This window comes from Euprymna scolopes, chromosome 6 (assembly GCF_053919585.1).
Source record: "Euprymna scolopes isolate OS-2025 chromosome 6, ASM5391958v1, whole genome shotgun sequence".
NCBI classification, from domain to species: Eukaryota; Metazoa; Mollusca; class Cephalopoda; order Sepiida; family Sepiolidae; genus Euprymna; species Euprymna scolopes.
The window spans coordinates 157,365,607-157,385,104 of NC_136487.1; the positions used below are offsets into that span (position 1 = coordinate 157,365,607).

The 19,498-nt window shown below is 31.8% G+C and overlaps 1 protein-coding gene across 2 annotated transcripts in view; it reads right to left on the bottom strand.

Annotated features, from left to right (window-relative positions):
- LOC145278077 (DNA repair protein XRCC1-like) overlaps positions 1–19,498 on the bottom strand; it is a 128,962-nt gene that overhangs the window by 1,443 nt on the left and 108,021 nt on the right. For both annotated transcript variants that reach the window (XM_080130332.1, XM_080130333.1), the window contains exons 12-14: positions 18,070–18,127; positions 12,276–12,557; positions 9,585–9,660 (exon numbers count right to left, since the gene is read on the bottom strand). In XM_080130332.1, the coding sequence (XP_079986458.1) occupies positions 9,585–9,660; positions 12,276–12,557; positions 18,070–18,127 (416 nt within the window). The remainder of the gene's footprint in view (positions 1–9,584; positions 9,661–12,275; positions 12,558–18,069; positions 18,128–19,498) is intronic.

Sequence of the window (19,498 nt, forward strand, 5' to 3'; positions counted from 1 at the left end):
TTTTTAGGAAGAAAAGCTAGTAATAAAGATGGGGAGGGAGTGTCGGCGCTTTAACTGGAGTTATCTCCCCGTGGCGTGTTCTAAAAATCCAAACAAAAATTTTTTAAATTCAAAGAGGTCTACCTTCAATGTGCTGTCATAAAAACATGTTTTTCCACTGTAAAAAAAAACGAACAAAAAACTACTCAATCAAATTATGTGAAATTTTTTTTTCGGAGATCTTCAGTTCAAAACGGATACGTACAATATAACCATTTTTCGATATTTTCATTTTTTAATGTGTTGATTAAACTGTACAAGTACCGAATAAATGTTACAATATTGAGATGCAGAAGAAAATAAGCCGAGCATGTGGGATCCCCCTCCACGAGTGAAAAATTTACTTACACCATGACTAATGTTTGTGCAAAATTAAAAAAAAAAAGGCCAAGGTGTGGTTATTGAGAAAAGTGTGAACAAACAAACGGACAAATGATTTAGGGGCAATTTTACCCCTATAACACCCACTCAGGGGGTAACCAGAGTTATCTTGAAAATCCGTTCTGGCAAAAATTCATTTTCACCATGACTAATGTTTGTGCAAAATTTATGAAAAAAAAAAAAAAAATCCAAGATGTGGTTATTGAGAAAAGTGCAAACTGACAAACGAAAGTGATATACTAGGTCCAATCCCCTTTTTTGTCTAATGTATAATTGCACTTTCTAAACGTTTTTTGGATTTTGGGTTCTCAAGTTCTGAATAATTTTAGTTGGGGAAAGCAACCCCAAATCTGGAGGCTATCTTAGAATGATGTCTATTCCTTGGACAAACAGAAGCAAATTGCTAACTCAAGTTTTTCCTTTTCTTATGTTGATAATTTCTGTGGCTCCCTCCCCTTTACATACAGAAATGATAAATAACCTTTCTTTTCATTTCTCTCTTTCTCATATCAGAAAGAATTGTAGATTAATAGCCTTGTCCATCTCATTGTCCACTGACTTCAGTGACGTCAGCTACAAACAATCCCAGCTGGGTCATAGGTCACACCTGTTATTTGAATATCTCCATTCCTAGAAAACAATTATATATTTTTGTTTCTATCTATATTTAATAAATTTGCAATTTTTTTTTCTTTTCAATCTGACAATATCAACCAGCAAGGCCACCCAATGTTGGCCCGGGCACAAATACAGTTGTAAATTAATTCAGTTCTAAATCAAACCATATTCTATAATATTTTGCTAATTCCTTTGTTAGTCTGCATGATACGCAAGACTAAATAAAAGTCTTGAAGGCCAAACTGCTTCGAAAAAGGCCAAATTCGAATCTGGTAACTCTGGACAACAATATGAAGGTGACCTCCCTTTAATGTAGCATCATTTTCGAATATGATTATAAGACATGATCATTGTTGTAATGGTGTAAGAAAGAAACTCGTAATTTTGACATGCAGCAGTTCTTCACTGACGAAAGAAGTCAGTGAAACATTACGTAAAAAAAGGGAACCTTCGAAAGAAACAGGGTAAAAGAAAAAAAAAAACATTGTCTGCCAAGGTGTTAAACTGAAGGAGTAAATTAAAAATCGTCTCTTACAATGTGATTTTTATAATTTGTATTGAACTATGTAGCACAATATTACTTTGAGTTTTTATTAATACTTGTTAAATTTATCTTATTTGGGTCGGTTCTATATTAAAAATACAATGGAGACTAACAAAAACAAATGCGCATGTGCACACAGAAAACTCATACACAGCAATTATTAAATCAGTGCGTCAGGTGTGACAGTAAAAGTCTTCTAGAATGTTCAATGCTATCATCGATAAAAACAAACTAAGACAAACAACTCGATTGCAGCCTCAACGTCAAAACAATTCACACATTTCCCATGCAGTTTTGATCTCAACTAAAATCTCTGTTGAAAAAATATAAATAGCTACGTTTTACATGTAAAATTCACAGACACACCAAGCCTCAACATTGCACACATCATGAAAGGAACAGCAAATCCGGCATGAGAATATTCAGATTAGGTAGATTTGAAAGGTTAGATTAAAAATTCCATCACAACATTGAGATGGGCAGTGTCCATGATTATAAGTTAATGTAGATTTGTTAAATTTTGTAAAAGTTTTGAAGTTAAAAGTTAGTTATGGTGTTTTTTATATTCTAACCACATCTTTATTCATAGAAATCATTTCTTGAACATTACTCTTTTGGACTTGACAATTTTGAACTTTTTTGTGCAATCAAGCAATGTTAACAAGCAAGTCTAGAAAAAACTATTTTCTTCTTCTGGGGGGAAAAAAAAAAAAAAAAAAAAAAAAATTTTTTTTGAAACTCCATGGAATAGGAAAATAATTTATTCTATCTTGTATTCATTTAAAAAAAATTTTTTTTTAACTTTTGTAAATATTGATTTACATAACTTAATTCCTCTCATACATACACACATAAAAGTCTAAATTCCAAAGCTCACGATGTTAACCATCTTACAATTTATTCCTTTAATTCAGTTGACATTTACAATTCATGACAGTGTTAACTGAATTAAAGGAATAAAATAGTCATCACAATGCATTTTGCCAGGAATTTAATGAAACATCTGTGCTTCTAACACACGTCTATGACAAGGGTTGTTTTCTTAGAGTCTCACACTGTCAATATCTGCAACAGAGAGATGAAAGTTTTGGTAGGTAAGTATGAAGGATCGAATCTGAACCCTTAAGGCAAAGTTGGAAATTAAAGTGTGAAAAAAAAAATGTGCGACGTTAACGACTGGGCCACCACGAAATACTAACGGAAACATGTTTGAATTTATTTAAGTATTTAGAATTGGCAGGTGCCCGTTTTAATGACTTAATGAGGTCAATTTTGACTGCGGGGTTGTATTTCATTTACTGTGGGAACGCTTTTTTAATTTTTTTTTTGTTTCCCCAAGATGATTGTCCAAATTAAATAGCAATTGTCTGATATAAAGAGAAACTCCACATTGTTTTCGGACATTTCCGTCGATCGCGACCGGAAAAATACCGTCAGAATTAGTTCCGCTTTTATTATACAAAAAAGCCTAATCGACATGCGGCGAGTGAAATGTTGAATACTTATCTTTTCAAAGTCGAGCAAATTAAATAGAAAGGCGACCCTCGTTAACTCGTAGATATTATCATTTAGGCGTGATATAAAAAGTTTTAAGAAGTGAGTTGACCGATCGCTTCTCGGAAAGAAGCCTTTCTCGAACATACACAAAAAGCGAACATACATACATACATACATACACACACACATTTTCGCTTTTATATTTATAGATTACGTGTCATGTAGAAATTAGTATGAATTCCAACAATTATGAATAATGATTAAATAGAAAAATAATTACAATAAAATAGGATTTATCGAATTATCGAGTTTTATCCTATTTTTTAATGTCGAAGAGTTGTGCGACCAATTCAGTATGACAAACAAGGGTGATAACCCTTGACTTATCTTAAAATTCGCCATTAAAAAAAAAAGAAAGAAAATATTCAACCGTTAATCTTTAATTTTTTCTGAAAAATAGATCTTCGAACCATTTTTTTGTAATTTTTTAAATTTATATTAATTTCAACATGACATGCAAGTACATAATAGCATTTTTACTTGAAATGCATTTGTTTAAAAACATAGTATATTGAACAAGCACCTAATATTCTCTTTTTATGAAGAAATACATAAACAAAGCATCAAATCTTGTCATGAAGAATGTTTTTGTTTTTTTATTTGGAGGAGTAGGGGGGGGTCACCACTTATCAAAGCCCAGAGGCCTCTCAAGGATAAGAGTTAAGTGCTAGCAAGACGGTGAGACAACATGATCAGTAATGGTGGAACTTGTGTAGAGCTTGACTATTTTAGACGATGGCTCAACAGGAACTTATTTACATTAAATATGAAGATGACAATGCTATAATCAGCCAGGAAGTAGCCCCACAGTATTGTGCTCCACAAATGGGCAGTTCTAGGAAAGAAATTTTGCTCATGGAGTTTTTGCTTAGTTTTAGGCACAGAGAGAGTGAGAAAAATTGTTGACAGTTGTTGTAGTTAGATAAGTATTTGTTGTGAACATTTTACGGGGAGGGACCATAGATTAGAGCTCAGTATCATAAAAGTATCGATCGAGCAGAGACAGACTTGCAACGTTTCTTCTGTAAGAGGAAATAGAGAGGCGAAAAGGGTACTCTATGTTCAGACATGTCTAATTCGGCAAATCACAAAAAATAATTTGACTTTAATAAATGAGATTATATTCAGTGTTTGACAAATGCATTTAAATGTTTTATCACCACACAAGCAGAATAACCTAGTAGGTGCTTTGATAGGACAGAGACGTATTCAAAATTAAGGTTTGTGTTTCAAGCTCAACTGAATCATGATACTTGACTTTTGCATTTTAAACTTTAATTCAAGCCATTATATAAAAATAAGTTAATAAAATCAGTGGCAGATTCTCTACAGTGCAATGTAGACCACAATGTATAATGAACGAAGTCACTGCAAGGAGACATGGGACTCTTCCTTCCAGTGCACTGCGTTGGGTCCTGTGAAGTTGGGGCGATTAATTGGAATTGAAAATGTCAGAACTTTTCCAGGTATCAAGAGTAGTGTCGGAAAAATTTGTGCCAATTTTCTGATGCCAAAAACGAACGTGCAGCCTACAACACCGCCAAGAGGAACAGTGCGGACTTCCTTTTAATAACTTTCTTATCAAACTCAACACCATGGCAAGAAAGAAGAAGAAAAAAATGTAAAAAAATCCTGAAGATGGAGTATAGTTGTATGATTGTAGATGGAGGGGCTGCTCGAGTGGTATATTGGATTAGTAACTATATCAGATGGAGGATGAGAAGAAGCATAACTTGAAGACAAAATATTAGTGTCTGTTATGAGAGGATTGCGTGGGAATAATAATATTTCTCCTAACAGCCATCCTAACACTAACAACACTCATTATCCCCTCCAAAATCATTGCTCCACCCTTTGTTGAACACAATGAACAAAATTCAAACTATTTAACTAATACAAATCAGCAAATTAATATTAATATCAGACCTCAAGCTTTTAATAAAGTACATACATATATCGGCGCTACTTCAACATTAATTAAGAAAAGAATATCAAACCACATTTCTTCTTTTAACAATCATAATTCTAATAATAACCAAGGAACTTCTCTAACTACTTTAATTAAAAAACTTAACTCTAATAATACCCCTTCTCAATCAAATGTACTATTATAAAAAAAGTTAAGTCTTATACTCCAGGCTCTAAGTCATGTCGCCTCTGCACAACCGAAGTTATAACTATAATTACTTCCCCTCAAAGTAACAATATAATAAATTCTAAAAACGAACTGATCTCTTTCTGTAAACATAAGTCCAAATTTAATTATGGTAATTTTGAAATTACATAGCTATTACTTTAACCTTTCAGATATATATAATTTTTCTTTAACATTATCATTTTTTCTACATACTTTCTTAATAATTTGCAACTTCATATTTTTTTATTTTAATTCTTTATTTCTTTTTTTATCTGCAATTTCCGGTTTAGTCTTTAAATATTCCTATCTATCTAATATATCAATCTACCCACACATTCATATCCTGTATGTATATTTATTTATATTTTGCTATATGCATTTACTTACATACTCACTTGCTTTATCCGGAATTTGTAGATACTGCCCATCTTCTCCCCTTAAAAAATTTTTTTATTTTATTTTTTATTTATTTATTTTTTCCATTTACTGTCTTTTAATAACTCTTGCTGACATTTTCTTAAGTAATAACCTGTACATTTCAGCTGACCTCTTTTTTTTGCCCTATATTTTTTGCGCCTTTTAACGTTATTTTGTCTGAGTCATTTTGACATTTGTTTTTCTATTTTATATTTAATTCTATCACCATTTAATTTTTTTTTTTTCTTCACTGATTATTTTCTTCTTCACTGATTTTTCTTAATTACTTTTTGTCTCGGCAGCCGTGTCAAACGCATATCTTATTTTTCTTTTATTAATATTATTGGAATTTTTGCCCCTTTTCCTTGTACATATTTGTGAATTATTCCATGGATTTCGGCCTTTTGGATTATTTTGAACCATCTTCCAATTACGTGATTTCCTTGGACTTTACTTGTGCGAATTGAAATTTAATTAACTTTCTTGGATTTACATTTTTGGATTTTACTGTCATTGGATAATTTACCTTTCACCAGACTATCCATTCACGTGAAATCACCTTTTTCTTCACCATATTCCCTCTGCTTCAATTTTGTTATCAAGTAAGATCTTTGACTTACTTGCAGTTTCATCAAATACTTTTGTATGCAAAATCCAATCCCGCATTTTGCTAATTCCTATCCTCTGACGAGGAGAAAAGTATTTCTTCGAAACTCCGCGGATTAAGGATTGTCCACTTATTAAGTGTTTCCTTTTCAGATTAAATATGTTTTGAACTCTTTTTCAAAGTGTTTTTTTAACATGTTTTATTAACTATTTGCTCTTTATATATATATATATATATAAACTTGTTTCCTTCAGCCATAATTGAAATCGAAACCAAAACTTATGAAGAATTCTTGATAAAATTATTTAAAAAAAAATATATATATATATATATGATTTAAGTGCCATCAGTTATAATCGAAACCAAAACAAAAGTTTTCGAAGAATTCTGGGTAAAATTATTTATGACAAGAAATGGAAGTACATAATTAACACAAAATAACACACACATTATCGTATTAATATATATATATATATATATATATATATATATATATAGTCTTGGAAGTTTTTTATTAATCTTTAAAACTATATACATCTATATAAAAAAAGTCCTTAGTTAGAAAATTATTCTGTCAGTAAGTCAATCAATGTCCTGCGTCGCTGAATTATTTTACTTACATGAACAAACAATAGTAACAATGTTCTCAAAGGGATCGTCACTGTTTACTATGAAACAATGTTTGGCGGATTTAAAAACAAAAGGTATATTAAATCATAGCTCCCCAGCAGTATTGATCAAACACAACTACCCTCGTATATATATATATATATATATATATATATACACACACACAATGCACACACACACACATTATATATATAACCCTAGCATACACACACACATTATATATATGATATATATATATATATATATATATATATATAGCATACATACATATAATATATATATCATATATATCTTTGAAGTTTTTTTACTTTTAAAATTATAGAAAAAATATATTGTTTTGAAGATTTAAAAACAAAACAGTATATTAAATCATAACTCTCCAGCATGAATAGTAAACAGGTTGCGATAGATCTCCTTGGCGGCCAGGTGAGAATAATTTTTCCAAAACCCAACCTAATTTAGCTTTCTTTTCATGTCGAATCCACTCTGCATATTGTCGAATGGGCATTGAGTTGAGTTAATGCTTTCTTTATCTCTTCTAATTCAAAATAGAATAAATTGCCTTTTATTTTAGTTGTTAGCAATAGACTATACGAGACCTACACAACCATACACACCTACACACACATAAATGAATAACAAAGTTCTGTTTGTTTGTTTGTTTGTTTTGTTGGGTTTTACTCTTAATATTGTTTTCTTTGTAGAAATTATTCCTTGTTACAAAATCAGTGCATTCAATTTATATGTGTTTTATTGTAAACTAGCGGGGGGTTTGGAGGTGTGTGTTTTGGGGAAAATGAAAAGAAAAATCGTTGGCCAAGAGTCCCGGGTGTTTGTTTAAAAAAAACTGAAGCCTTGACGCGCAGTTGGAAAATAATAAAGTGTGAAAAAAATGTGCAACGTTTAACGGCAGGTACCCGTTTTTGATGAGTTAATGACGTCAACTTTGAGTGCAGGACAGCGTTTTATTTATCGTGAGTCTGTTCGCTTCGTTTTTTTTATACGAAAAAGCTTAATGCACATGCAGCGATTGAAAATTATTGAATATTTATCTTTTCAAAGTCGGGCAAATTAAATAGACAGGCGACCCCGGTTGTTAACTCGTAGATATTATCATTTAGGCATGATATAAAAAGTTTTAAGTTGCGAGGCGACCGATCGGTTTTCAGAAAAAAGCCTTTCTTGGACATACACGAAAACGCACACAAACATTTCTGCTTTTATATTTATATATAATGTTTGATAAGGTATACATATGGGTTGGCTTTCTTTTTTTTAAGGAGATATGAGTGAGTTAAATGTGTATGGCCTATTTTTATTCTTGTTAGTTTGACTTCTTTTCTGTTTAGTTTTGTATTTTGTTCTTGTTTTTTTAATTTTTGGCATTATTTTGTGAAGTTTGTTGTTAGCATATTCATTCCAGTAAGTTTGCTATTTCTCTGATGTGCATGTGTTTAAATATTTTTTGAGATCTGTGTGTGGAATTTTAAAATTTGCATTAATTCGGAGATTTAATGTGGTTTTTGCTGCTGAATCTGTTAATTCATTACCTTTGCTATCAGAATGGTTTGGTATCCAGCAGAAAATGATTTCTTTTTTATTGTTTTAGTTAATTTATGGAGTAATTTTGCGATTAGAGAATTGTCCATCCCTTTATTTTTCATAGCTTTTAAAATAGATTGGAAGTCCGAAAGGATTATAAATTTTGATTCTTTGTTACTGGAGGCTAAATTGAGAGCTAGGATTAGAGCATGTATTTCGGCACTGAAAATTGATGTTTCTTTTGCTTGTTTTTTGCTTGATTTGTTGAGCATTGCTATACTGGCTGTTGCGTTATTTTGTTTAGACCTATCTGTATAGATGTGCGTGTGGTTTGGATACTTTTCCTTGATTTTATTGAGATCACCATGGTAAGTTATTGGAATAGTGTGTTTCCTTTCATGTTTATTTAAATGTTGGGGGTTATGATTTTCCAGGGAGTAGTTTTGAGGAGGACAGTTTCATGGATTTTGGTTATGGGTAGATTTGCTTCTTTGGAAATAGGTTTTAATCCGAGTCCAAAAGTGTAAATTGTATTTTCTTTTTTGTTGAAAAGGTGTTTATGATTTGGGTTTAAAGTGCTATTGTGTGCTGGGTTTGGCTGTTAATTTTGTGTAGTATTTTAGACCAAGGTTTTAGTTTCTAAGCATTGGAGGGGTTTCATGCGCTTCTGCATATAAGCTTTCTACAGGGGAGGTTTGAAAGGAAGTTCTCATTTAAATAGCTCAATAGTGTAATACTAGAGCAATAAATATTTTTCTTTCAAGATACCACGTTAATAGGGATAGATATAAAAGTTAAAAGCTTTTTAACCTTTAAAACTATATGAAAAATTTTTTTTAGCCCTTTATTGGAAAATTATTTTGCCAGTAAATCAATTTCCTGCAATCATCGAATTTGCTTTCATAAATCCACATCATGTCCTAATATTATTTCAGAGATCATCAGTTGTTTACCATGAAACATTGTTTCAGGAACTCATATGTGTGTGTGTGTAAGTCATTGTCAAAATAACATTAGTCTGAAAATAATTTTTAAATTATTGTTAAAAAACAAAAATAAAATTAACAAAAATAATTTTTTTTTTTAAATTTCAATTAAAAACAAATTCTTACCTCATCAAAGTTGTCATCCCATCTTTCTGCAGTTATTACAAAGTCAACTTTTTCATTCATGTAATCTTCCAGTTCTCTACAAAAATAAATTGGAAGCTATTGATGTTTGACAATATAAACATTTGACTTGTTGAACTGTTGATCTTTCTAGCAAACATTGTTCAACATTTTTTATTTTAGCCAGACAAACCTTGGACGATAAAAAAAAAAAAAATATGAAGAAAATATTTCCTTAATACGGTGAACATGGCATATACAAGAATGTTGGATGTGAAAACACATTGCAATACAATAAATAACACAGAAATTATGGGTTCATCAAATGATTTTATGCTATCACAATGACAAGATTGGAAAATGATTCAACAAGTGTTTATGGAAATTAAACTTTTTATACGCAAATTTAATCAGAACAAATATATTGAAGACATTGCCAAGTCTGCTGCAAAGAAAGTAGGTTCTCTCTTCCATGCTGTAAAATTACTAAAACCTGAGAGTATCCTATATCTTTACAAAGCCCCATTCACCCATGCCTGGAGTATTGTTGCCACATCTGGGCTAGTCTCTTCTTAGATGAGGTCCAAAAAAAAGAATATTGAATCTAATAGGTTCCACACTATCGGCAAAGTTCTAACCTCTGTCCCATCGCTGCAATGTTGCATCTCTGAGCTTGTTTTATAAGTACTTTAGTAAAATGTGCTATGATGAACTCATACCACTTGTGGCTTCTCGACGTATATACTACTGATTAACCCAATAATCAGCAACATCCCACTCCTTCACTGTTGAAGTCCCTAGATGCTGAACAGCCTTTCACTTTCTTTCCAGTTTCTCACCACGGAGAAGACTAGACTTTGTGAAAGTTTAAATATAATGCAAACAGACATCTGGCATCTCAATTCCCCACATAGTCCCCTGTAGACATGATCCCAATTAGTAACTACTCACATCCAAGTGGCAATATGCCTAGTTTGATGTTAAAAAAAAAAAAATTATAAATTACTTTATAATAATTACCCTTTATGACCTGGTTGAACTAATTCGTTCAGTTGTAAATAAATGAATATAACGGCATAAATAAAGTGTGAATTGATTCAAACACGCATTGTACGTATTAGTTCAGTATCTGGGTAGATGCCAAATACGAGATTGCAACTGTCCTTTGATTACATTCATTATGCCACCATCTGTCCCAGAGAGTGGAGGATTTTGTTTGATATCATAAACACGCTTTTTTCAAACACTCTTTTTGACTGAGTTTTCTACTAAGACAACTCAGACCTGAAGTCATAGATCTCCGTAGAGAACAGATCAATCCAGTCCATCGATAATGCAATGTAAAATTATGCAAAGTATTATATTATCATTTAATCTCAAGCTCTGGTTTTAAGGTGGACTCATGATCATTCAAACTATAATTATCAAAGATATATATCTTATCTACGCCATATCATTTTCTAATGACAGTAAAATATAGTGCTTGCACATTTGCTTCTGTACACATATATAATATATATTGAAAATGCATAAAAGTATATGAAATGCAAAAATTCTCAGTGGTTGAACTTCATAATAAAAGATTGAAAAAAGTGAAAAAGTCTTAAAATCCTACTATCATTACACTTTAACTAAAATTAACAATAAATATTTTTTAATCATCTACATCATAATTCAGGCCATAAAAGGTTAAAAACGTATAACATTTCATCTCTCCTGAACAATATCCCAGTTTAACAATATCGCTATTTGAATATTAATTTTATGAAAATCAAACACTTACAGCTTTGAATCACCTATAATTTTTTCTCCACCTTTCATTGACATAAGCCTGTCTAACAATATCTTTCTCTCTATTCATTTAACAACATTTTTCCCCATTGCTTGTTTTTTTTTTCTGATAATTATTATTTACTCACTAGTTTCTACACACACACACATACACATATATATATAACTATGACACACAGAGCTGGAAATGCGAGACCCATGAATGAGTGCTTCTGTCAAAGGCTGACTACGTCAACCACATTAAGTTACGAAAAACTCCTGTTTAGGTAAACTGTTTAATATGCAGCAAGGTGTGCAAGTCTGTTTCTGGTTTGAGAAGACATATGATTGTTCATAGGAATACCCTTCAGCCTCCAGAAGAAGTCTCTGGAAATTGCTCAATTAACATGTCACATCTGCTTCAAGATGTGCAGATTTGTGGCAGGACTGCAAAGTCATCTAAGATGGTATGGACGACAAGATAGAGAAAACTCAATATGATGCTGATCATCTAGAAAGATGCAGCAATCATCATCATCATCATATATATATTTATTTATTTTACTATATATTTTACAATATATATATATATATATATATATATATATATATATATATATATATATATAGAGAGAGAGAGAGAGAGAGAGAGAGAGTCACAAAAAAAGGGTGAAACCACTTCAAGTGTTTAAAAGAAGAGAGAAAGGATACAAAAAGTAATATTTATACATTATTTTCAAGCATTATTTTTTTAATGAAAAGAAAATGTAGAAAATATTTTTAATTTCTATTCTTTATCACTATTTTTTGATAAATAAAACCAAAAATGAGGCTAGGAGTTCACACACAATATTTAACATCCATTCAGCAACTTGTGATCTGCGTTCTGAACGATTATGCTCCGGTTCCTCCACGAATACTCACCCGTTATAAGCAATAATATAGCGAGTCAAATTATGCCGTTCTTTTTCACTGAGAGCTCCATAAAGGAAGAAATGTTTTTTTGCCAGAAAATCTGGAAGTTCCGGCAGTTCTCCATCTGATCCACTGTCATCTTCATCAACATCAGTCGCTATGTCATATTCATCATCTCCTTCTTTTGTCTCTTCATCCAGAGGAATTGTGCTGCCTCCAAAACTGGATGACGAAGGTACAGATTCGGGAATTGGTTTTGTCGCCTTCTTTTTACTTTCAGCTTCTTTGACTCTTAAATAAAATAAAGTGATACAAATAAAGATATAAATGGTCAGTTCTGGTCAATTAATGGATAATAAAAAAAGAAAAAATTAACTAATGATAATAATAATAATGAAAATTAAGTTTTGCAAAAAAAGAAACCAGAGAGTTCGACTTAATGGAGGTAAATATTTTCTGGAAACTGAAAATCGTTGACCAATTTAGTAAAATTTCATTTTGGCTAATTGTCTTCGAAAACCATTTTCATTAATAATTAATTTTCTACCTTACTATTTTTTGTAATTTTTGGATATGCTCATTACTGCAACATGACAATTAAGTAGATACTATTGGTTTTACTTGAAATTCAATATTTTGATTTTCAAATTTTGTTATAATGAAAAAGAATGACAGCAAAAATAGGCTGCAGTAATGACGCTCAGAAATCATGTTTTATATTAATAAAGATTCTCTAAAAAATTAACAAAGCCTCAGTAGCGTAGCAAGGAGGAGGAGGAGGAGGAGGAGGAGGTCTGCCCTTGTTGGCATCTGCCAGGAGGTAGTATTTTGAAGGAGTAAAAATAAAAAAAAATTCAAAGAAAACGCTAACAAAAAATCTGAAATTTTATACCAAAATGAGTTTTTAAGGTTGTAATGGTTTTGTGTTTTATGTGTGTAATACTATTTTTAAATGGATTTTTCAACTGTAGTATCAGTTTTATGTCCAATGAAAATAAATATTTTAAGTTGAATATTTTTGTTTTACATAAAAGAATAATTTCTTGAAAAATTTCATGGAAAAATATATAATTGTTTTAAACCCAGCTGTGTGCACTCTTTTTTGAAACTGATAGCCAACTCTTTCAACTGCACTGGGTGTCAAAAATAGTTGCTATGCCACTGCACAGCCTTACTAGAAATAAACATCCAATCGCAAACCAGTGTTTCAAACAAAAAGCTTGAAATAAGACAGACCAATAAAATCAAAAATATAAAAGACCAGGAGGAATGGAAAAAAAGTTGACCATGTATTTTCCTCTCTTTGCCAGCGTGTAACGTTGTATGTTATATTTTAACAGACCCAACACATTGTAGACTGTCACAAGGAAACAGAAAAAAATGAAAAAATTTGACACTTTTTTTTAACAAAGCGTTTATATCTGGTATTTCTAACAATGCAGTTTTTTTTTTAATATTTAAACAGTTAATTTCTCCTTTTTCGGCTGCGTGTGACTTCTTGTTTCGCCTGTGATGTCACCCACATATCTCAAAAACATGCTTTTCCGAACATCGGCCACATTTCAATCACATGCTTCCCTGAACACCTTTTCTCGATTCAAGTGTGTCCTTTAGTCTTTGCTGTGACGTCACATTGCCAGCTGACTTCATCATTTGCATATGTTAGATGCTGCTGCTACCAGCATCAACGGCTCTGTTACAAGTGGACAACAAACAGGAATCACTTTTTTGTTAGTGTACACTAATATTTTTTCACTGATGAGTAAATATATCCATAAGCTTTCCTGATATTTTATTTTGAACTGACATAGTTTATACGTATATCAGTATAAATAAAAAATTTAGTCACTTCTTTTTTAAAACATTTCACAAAATGAACAAAAAAAAACATTCAATCTTCTATGAATAAGTTGTTTTAACAAAAATCTCAGATAAAAAAATGATTTTAATGATTTAATGAAAAAATATAACATTTGATTTTCTAAATTATCAAATCAAAATTTGTAAAAAAATGTTTTTAAAGATGTGACCAAATTGCTCTATTCAAAATTTGTGCTAACCACACAAACCTACATGAATTCAAACTTTACAACAGCTATCAACAACACTGAACATGTATCTTTTCTCTCTTTCGATGAGGACTTGACCCCTTGGGTTAATACCACCAAGAAAACGAAAAACATGCAGTCTTATATGAATAAGTTGTTTTAAAGTCTCAAAAAATAAAAATTATTTTTAATCATTTTATAAAAAAAGTTTATATAACATTGAGTTTTCTAAATTTTCAAATTAAACTTTGTGAAATAAAAGAGAGCTGAAAGTATAATTTCTTCTTTTCGTTTTTTGTTTATTATATCTGAAAGTTTTACTGTTATTTTTATTTTTAATTGCCATATTTCACTTGAGTCTTCATGTAAATATGCACCAAAAACACTTGTTATGTAGCGGGTGTGAGTGAATATAAACAGCGTCTATTTAACAGATATATTTCTAGCTATGGTATAGCTGGAAATGTCTTCTCAATTATTAAATCATTTCTCTCTGATAGGTTCATAATAGTAGTTGATGGGCAAAAATCAGAAGCTCACAGTATTAATACTGAAGTTCCTCGGGGTCCATCCTGGGCCCAACTCTTTTCCTGATCTACATTAATGATCTTCCAAATCACATCCTAAGATCATTCGTAGACACTTATGCTGATGACACTACCATCTATGGTAGCACATCTAAGACCGTAAACGACCAAGTTCTCTCCGATTATCTCTCCTCTGATCTTAAGCACGTGGTACAATGGGGAAAGGAGTGGCTGGTTACTTTTAATGTATCTAAAACCAAGCTTCTATCTTTACATCATCGACATTCTGATCCACATCTGGCATCAATTGAAATGAATGGCTCTCGTCTTGGGGAGGCCTCATGTTTTGACAAGCTTCTAGGCTTGACATTTACTCCTGATCTTAAATGGAACACGTACATCAAATCTGTTGCCAAGGCTGCTGGAAAAATGGTGGAATCTTTCTATCGATCCAGTAAATATCTCACTGCTGATGCAATTCTCTAGGTACGTCCAAGGATGGAGTATTGTTGCCACACCTGGGCAGAAGCTGCTAGAAAGGACTTGTCCTGCCTTGATAGAGTTCAAAATAGACTTCATAGCCTCGTAGGAGATGTCCTTTTCTCTTCCCTGCAACCTCTTTCTCACAGAAGAGATGTTGTGAGATTGTCTCTGCTTTATCATTATTTTCATGGCAAGTGCTTGACTGAGCTTCTATCTATGGTCCCCCCTCGACAAACTTTCAGAAGAAACTCGTCTAGCTGAAAACACTATCAATAATTCGCCCCAATCTTTATCTGTGCCTAAACCTAAACGTATATTCCATGAACAAAGCTTCTTTCTTAGAACTGCACGCCTGTGGGATTATCTTCCGTTTTCCTGCTTTCCAGTTGACTACAATATGGTTGTCTTCAAGTCCAACGTAAACAAGTTCTTGATGAGCCGTTCCACTTAAGTTAACAAATTTACCAAATTTCCATTACTAACGATTGTGTTGTCCAATTGACTACTGTACACTCTTAACTCTTATCCTTGAATGGTCTCTGGCCTTGATAAGTGATTAGGCCTATCTAAAAAAAAAAAAAAAAAATCTCTTTAATGTTGTCATATTTAGTGCTTAAAATGTTCTATTGTTGTGTGTATGTAAAATGTTCATTGTGTGTGGGCACTTCTTCAAAAATACATGAAGTTAAAAAACGTGACATAAACTTTTACAGACAGCTTTTCTTACAATCAAACACTAACAATATGCCTGCTTGCCTCAGACCAAAAGAACCACATAACTTCTTATTTGTTCAAACTCTAAAAGAACGCCATAACAACGAATGATATTTTAAATTTGTTTTATTCATCTTATGGATTTCCTTGTTGGAGTTTGGCATGCCGAGTCTCTTTCTACATTTTCACTCATTCCCTTTTCTGTTCTCAACAGGGTCATCACACATCTATTTGCTAACGCATTTCTTGCCAATTTATTATTTTCATCTCTGCCAACTAATTATAATTTTATTTCAGAGTTAACTTCTTTACTAAACATTTTAAGCTGTAAATATACATTTTCCAAAATCTAATAGTTTTATTTTTCTAATAATCGACCTGGGTCTCAACGTTGCCACAGAATGCTAATGCAATACTACACACTAGTTGTACATAATACAATGCATTTAAAACATAAGCAAAACAAACCGAAGAAAATATTCAAAACTCAAATATGTTGGTCGATTGTTTTGCTTTACAACATAACCTGTTTTGAGTTATTTAATACTGAATCTAGTAGTTTTTTGAAAAAAAAATTTTTTTCCTTCAAGTTCTACATCTTCAAATATTTATTCATGGTGTTTGGTTTGAGTGTTTTATAGTAAGAAATTGTTGTTTTTGATTAACAAGGTTAAAATCTGATGCAGTTCTTTTTTTTATTATATTATATTAGCATGGTAACCTGATGTTACCAGGGAGGCAACAAACTAGAAAATAAAATGTATATAACATGTTTGTGTATCTTTCTCTATTCTCTCTTCTTCCCTTCTCATCCACCCTCCATACTCTCTCTCTCTCTGGCAATTGGAAAAAAAATTCTAGCTCTTGTCCATAATTCCCTCTATAGTAAAAGACAAATTTTATGAATAACATTAGAGCAGCTGTCTTGTCCGCCATTTTGAAATATAACTATAAATATGGTATTAAAAAAAAAAAAAACAACAAATAAGAGAAAGTGATCCTTGTCCAGAAAAAAAATAATAATAAAGAAAAATCTGTATGATATACATGTCTGTGACAAAACAAGAAAATCATATTCCAAAAATTACATAAATTGATCAAATATTATTATTAAGAAAATCAAATTTTATGAGTAACGTAAGAGCATTTGTCTTGTCTGCCATTTTACAAACAGCCTACACAAAAGAAGTGGGGGGAGATGATTCAATAATAATTCAAGCTTGTGAGATTTATGATGTAATGCTTATGAATTCCCATTAATCGCTTAAAAATGATTTTCTTTATAAAAAGAATAAAGACACCTATATATATATATTACGGACTAAACTTTTGTATAAGCAATATTGCCTGAAGAGGTCTCTAGTTACTTGTAACTGGTTGACCAAATCATGCTCATGAATGTGTAGCAACATATTAATGCTTGTGTAAAATGAATAAAAAGTGTGTGTGTGTGTGTGTGTGTGTGTGTGAGAGAGAGAGATATTTCCTATATATGTCCCCATTTCCGCTATCGGTTTTCTACCTACATTTTCAACACCCTACTAACTGCTATATACACAGTCATTCTCTATCTAATTTCTAAGCTAATGTCCTTATGCCAATTTTTTTCGCAGATATATAAACACGTCATTGCGTCCTCTTCTGATCATAAGAAGGGAAGTTGAGTAAGTGTTATTTTTCACAACATTTCAAGTTTTGTCACTGCTGACCTTCTTCAGGTCTCTTTGTTGACCTGTGGCGTAATGGATAAAGTACGAGGTAATTCAGTCGTAAAGTGATATTCTTCTGACGGTTGAAGATTAAATCCTCACTGCAGCTGATACTCAAAGGGTTCCATATGAAATTCCGTGCAGAATAATCAAACTTTTCTTTATATAATAAGTTTAACGAATTGCCAGAGCGAAGAGCAGTGGAAGAGGTAGAGAAGTCTTAAAAATTTTTGTAATCCTTCTCTCCCGGGTAATGCAAAATAGCCTTGCTTGTCATTAATAAAGGAATAAGATTTCAAAAGACTTTCCAAAGAGAACCTACCGTCTAACCTCATCATCAGTATCATCCTCAGATTCTTCTTCATCTGATTTATCCTCATCTGGAATAGAAAAAAAACAAAGAATTATAAATTTATCACGCAGCTTAACATGTAAAGTTATTGTTTCAAATTTTACAAAGTCAGACCCAAACAATATCTAAGCTCACAAATCAAACCTTGCCTCTGACTAATCAATCTATATATTAATACGATAACGTGTATGCTATCTTGTGTGTCACACTTACATCTTTTTTCTTCTGAGTGACTGTCATTCAATTGTTATGACCTTCCATTTCTTGTAATAAATAATTTTACTAAGAATTCTTTGTAAGTTTTGGTTTCAGTTTCGATTATAGCTGACGACACTCAAGTCATCTATTTTTTTTATAAATAAATTTACCAAGAATTCTTCATAAGTTTTAGTTTCGGTTTCGATTATAGCTGAAGGAACTCAAGTTATATACCAAGTTAAAGGCATTCAAGAGGGAGAACTTGTGAATTAAAACAAAGTTATTAAGAGTGCCCAATAAAAAGAGCAAAATATATATTTCTTTAAAGACAAATATATATATAAGTTTTAGCTTCGGTTTCAATTCAAGCTGATGCACCCAAGTATTATGGATATATTTTTTATTTTTGAAATCGTAACTTTATAAAATATAAGAATCGATAGAAAATTGATTCTATAATAATAAATACGAAGTTTTAACAAAAGAGCTACAATAATATCAGGGTATCCATTTACGTTGAACATCCACAGAATGCCAACATCAATATAATACATATGAATGAGTCCACTGTGGAATTTCCACAGGTCCTGCTAGATTTTATTTGTTATTGTTGCATTGTGTTATTCACAATATACTAATGTACTTATTTATTCTTTGTAAAAAAAAACAAACTTACACTTAACACCTTTTTGATCATGATTCCAATATTTTCCCTCTCAATATTTTTCTCATCTTTAGTGTTATTTTCACAATGTTTCGATCGATATAACCTCCGACATTCTACAGGTGTATCTTGCCAGAATCCAGGGAATCTTTCTGTGTAACTCAGGGAATCTGCACGGAACTTCAAATGGAACCCTTTATTTATTTCACAAGAGTAACATGCTCTCATTCTGTCAGCCATTATTGAGTAGAAAGTCCTAAGTAATTCACAATTGTATTTTGAATGTCACCTGCACTGAAGATTGAAACTTCAACCATCAGAGTATAACTTACATGTGAATTTACCTAGTACTTTATTCACTATTGCACGGATCTTGCAGAAATGTTAGCCAATACAGAAGTCTGAAAATGTGACGATGATACATGTTCATTCACACAATTCTGAGGCAGCATGATCAGAGTTGCAGAACACAAATGTGACATGAGATTGTCGGCACATCTCTGAGCAAACACTGATGTGATTTTAGTTTAGTTATTT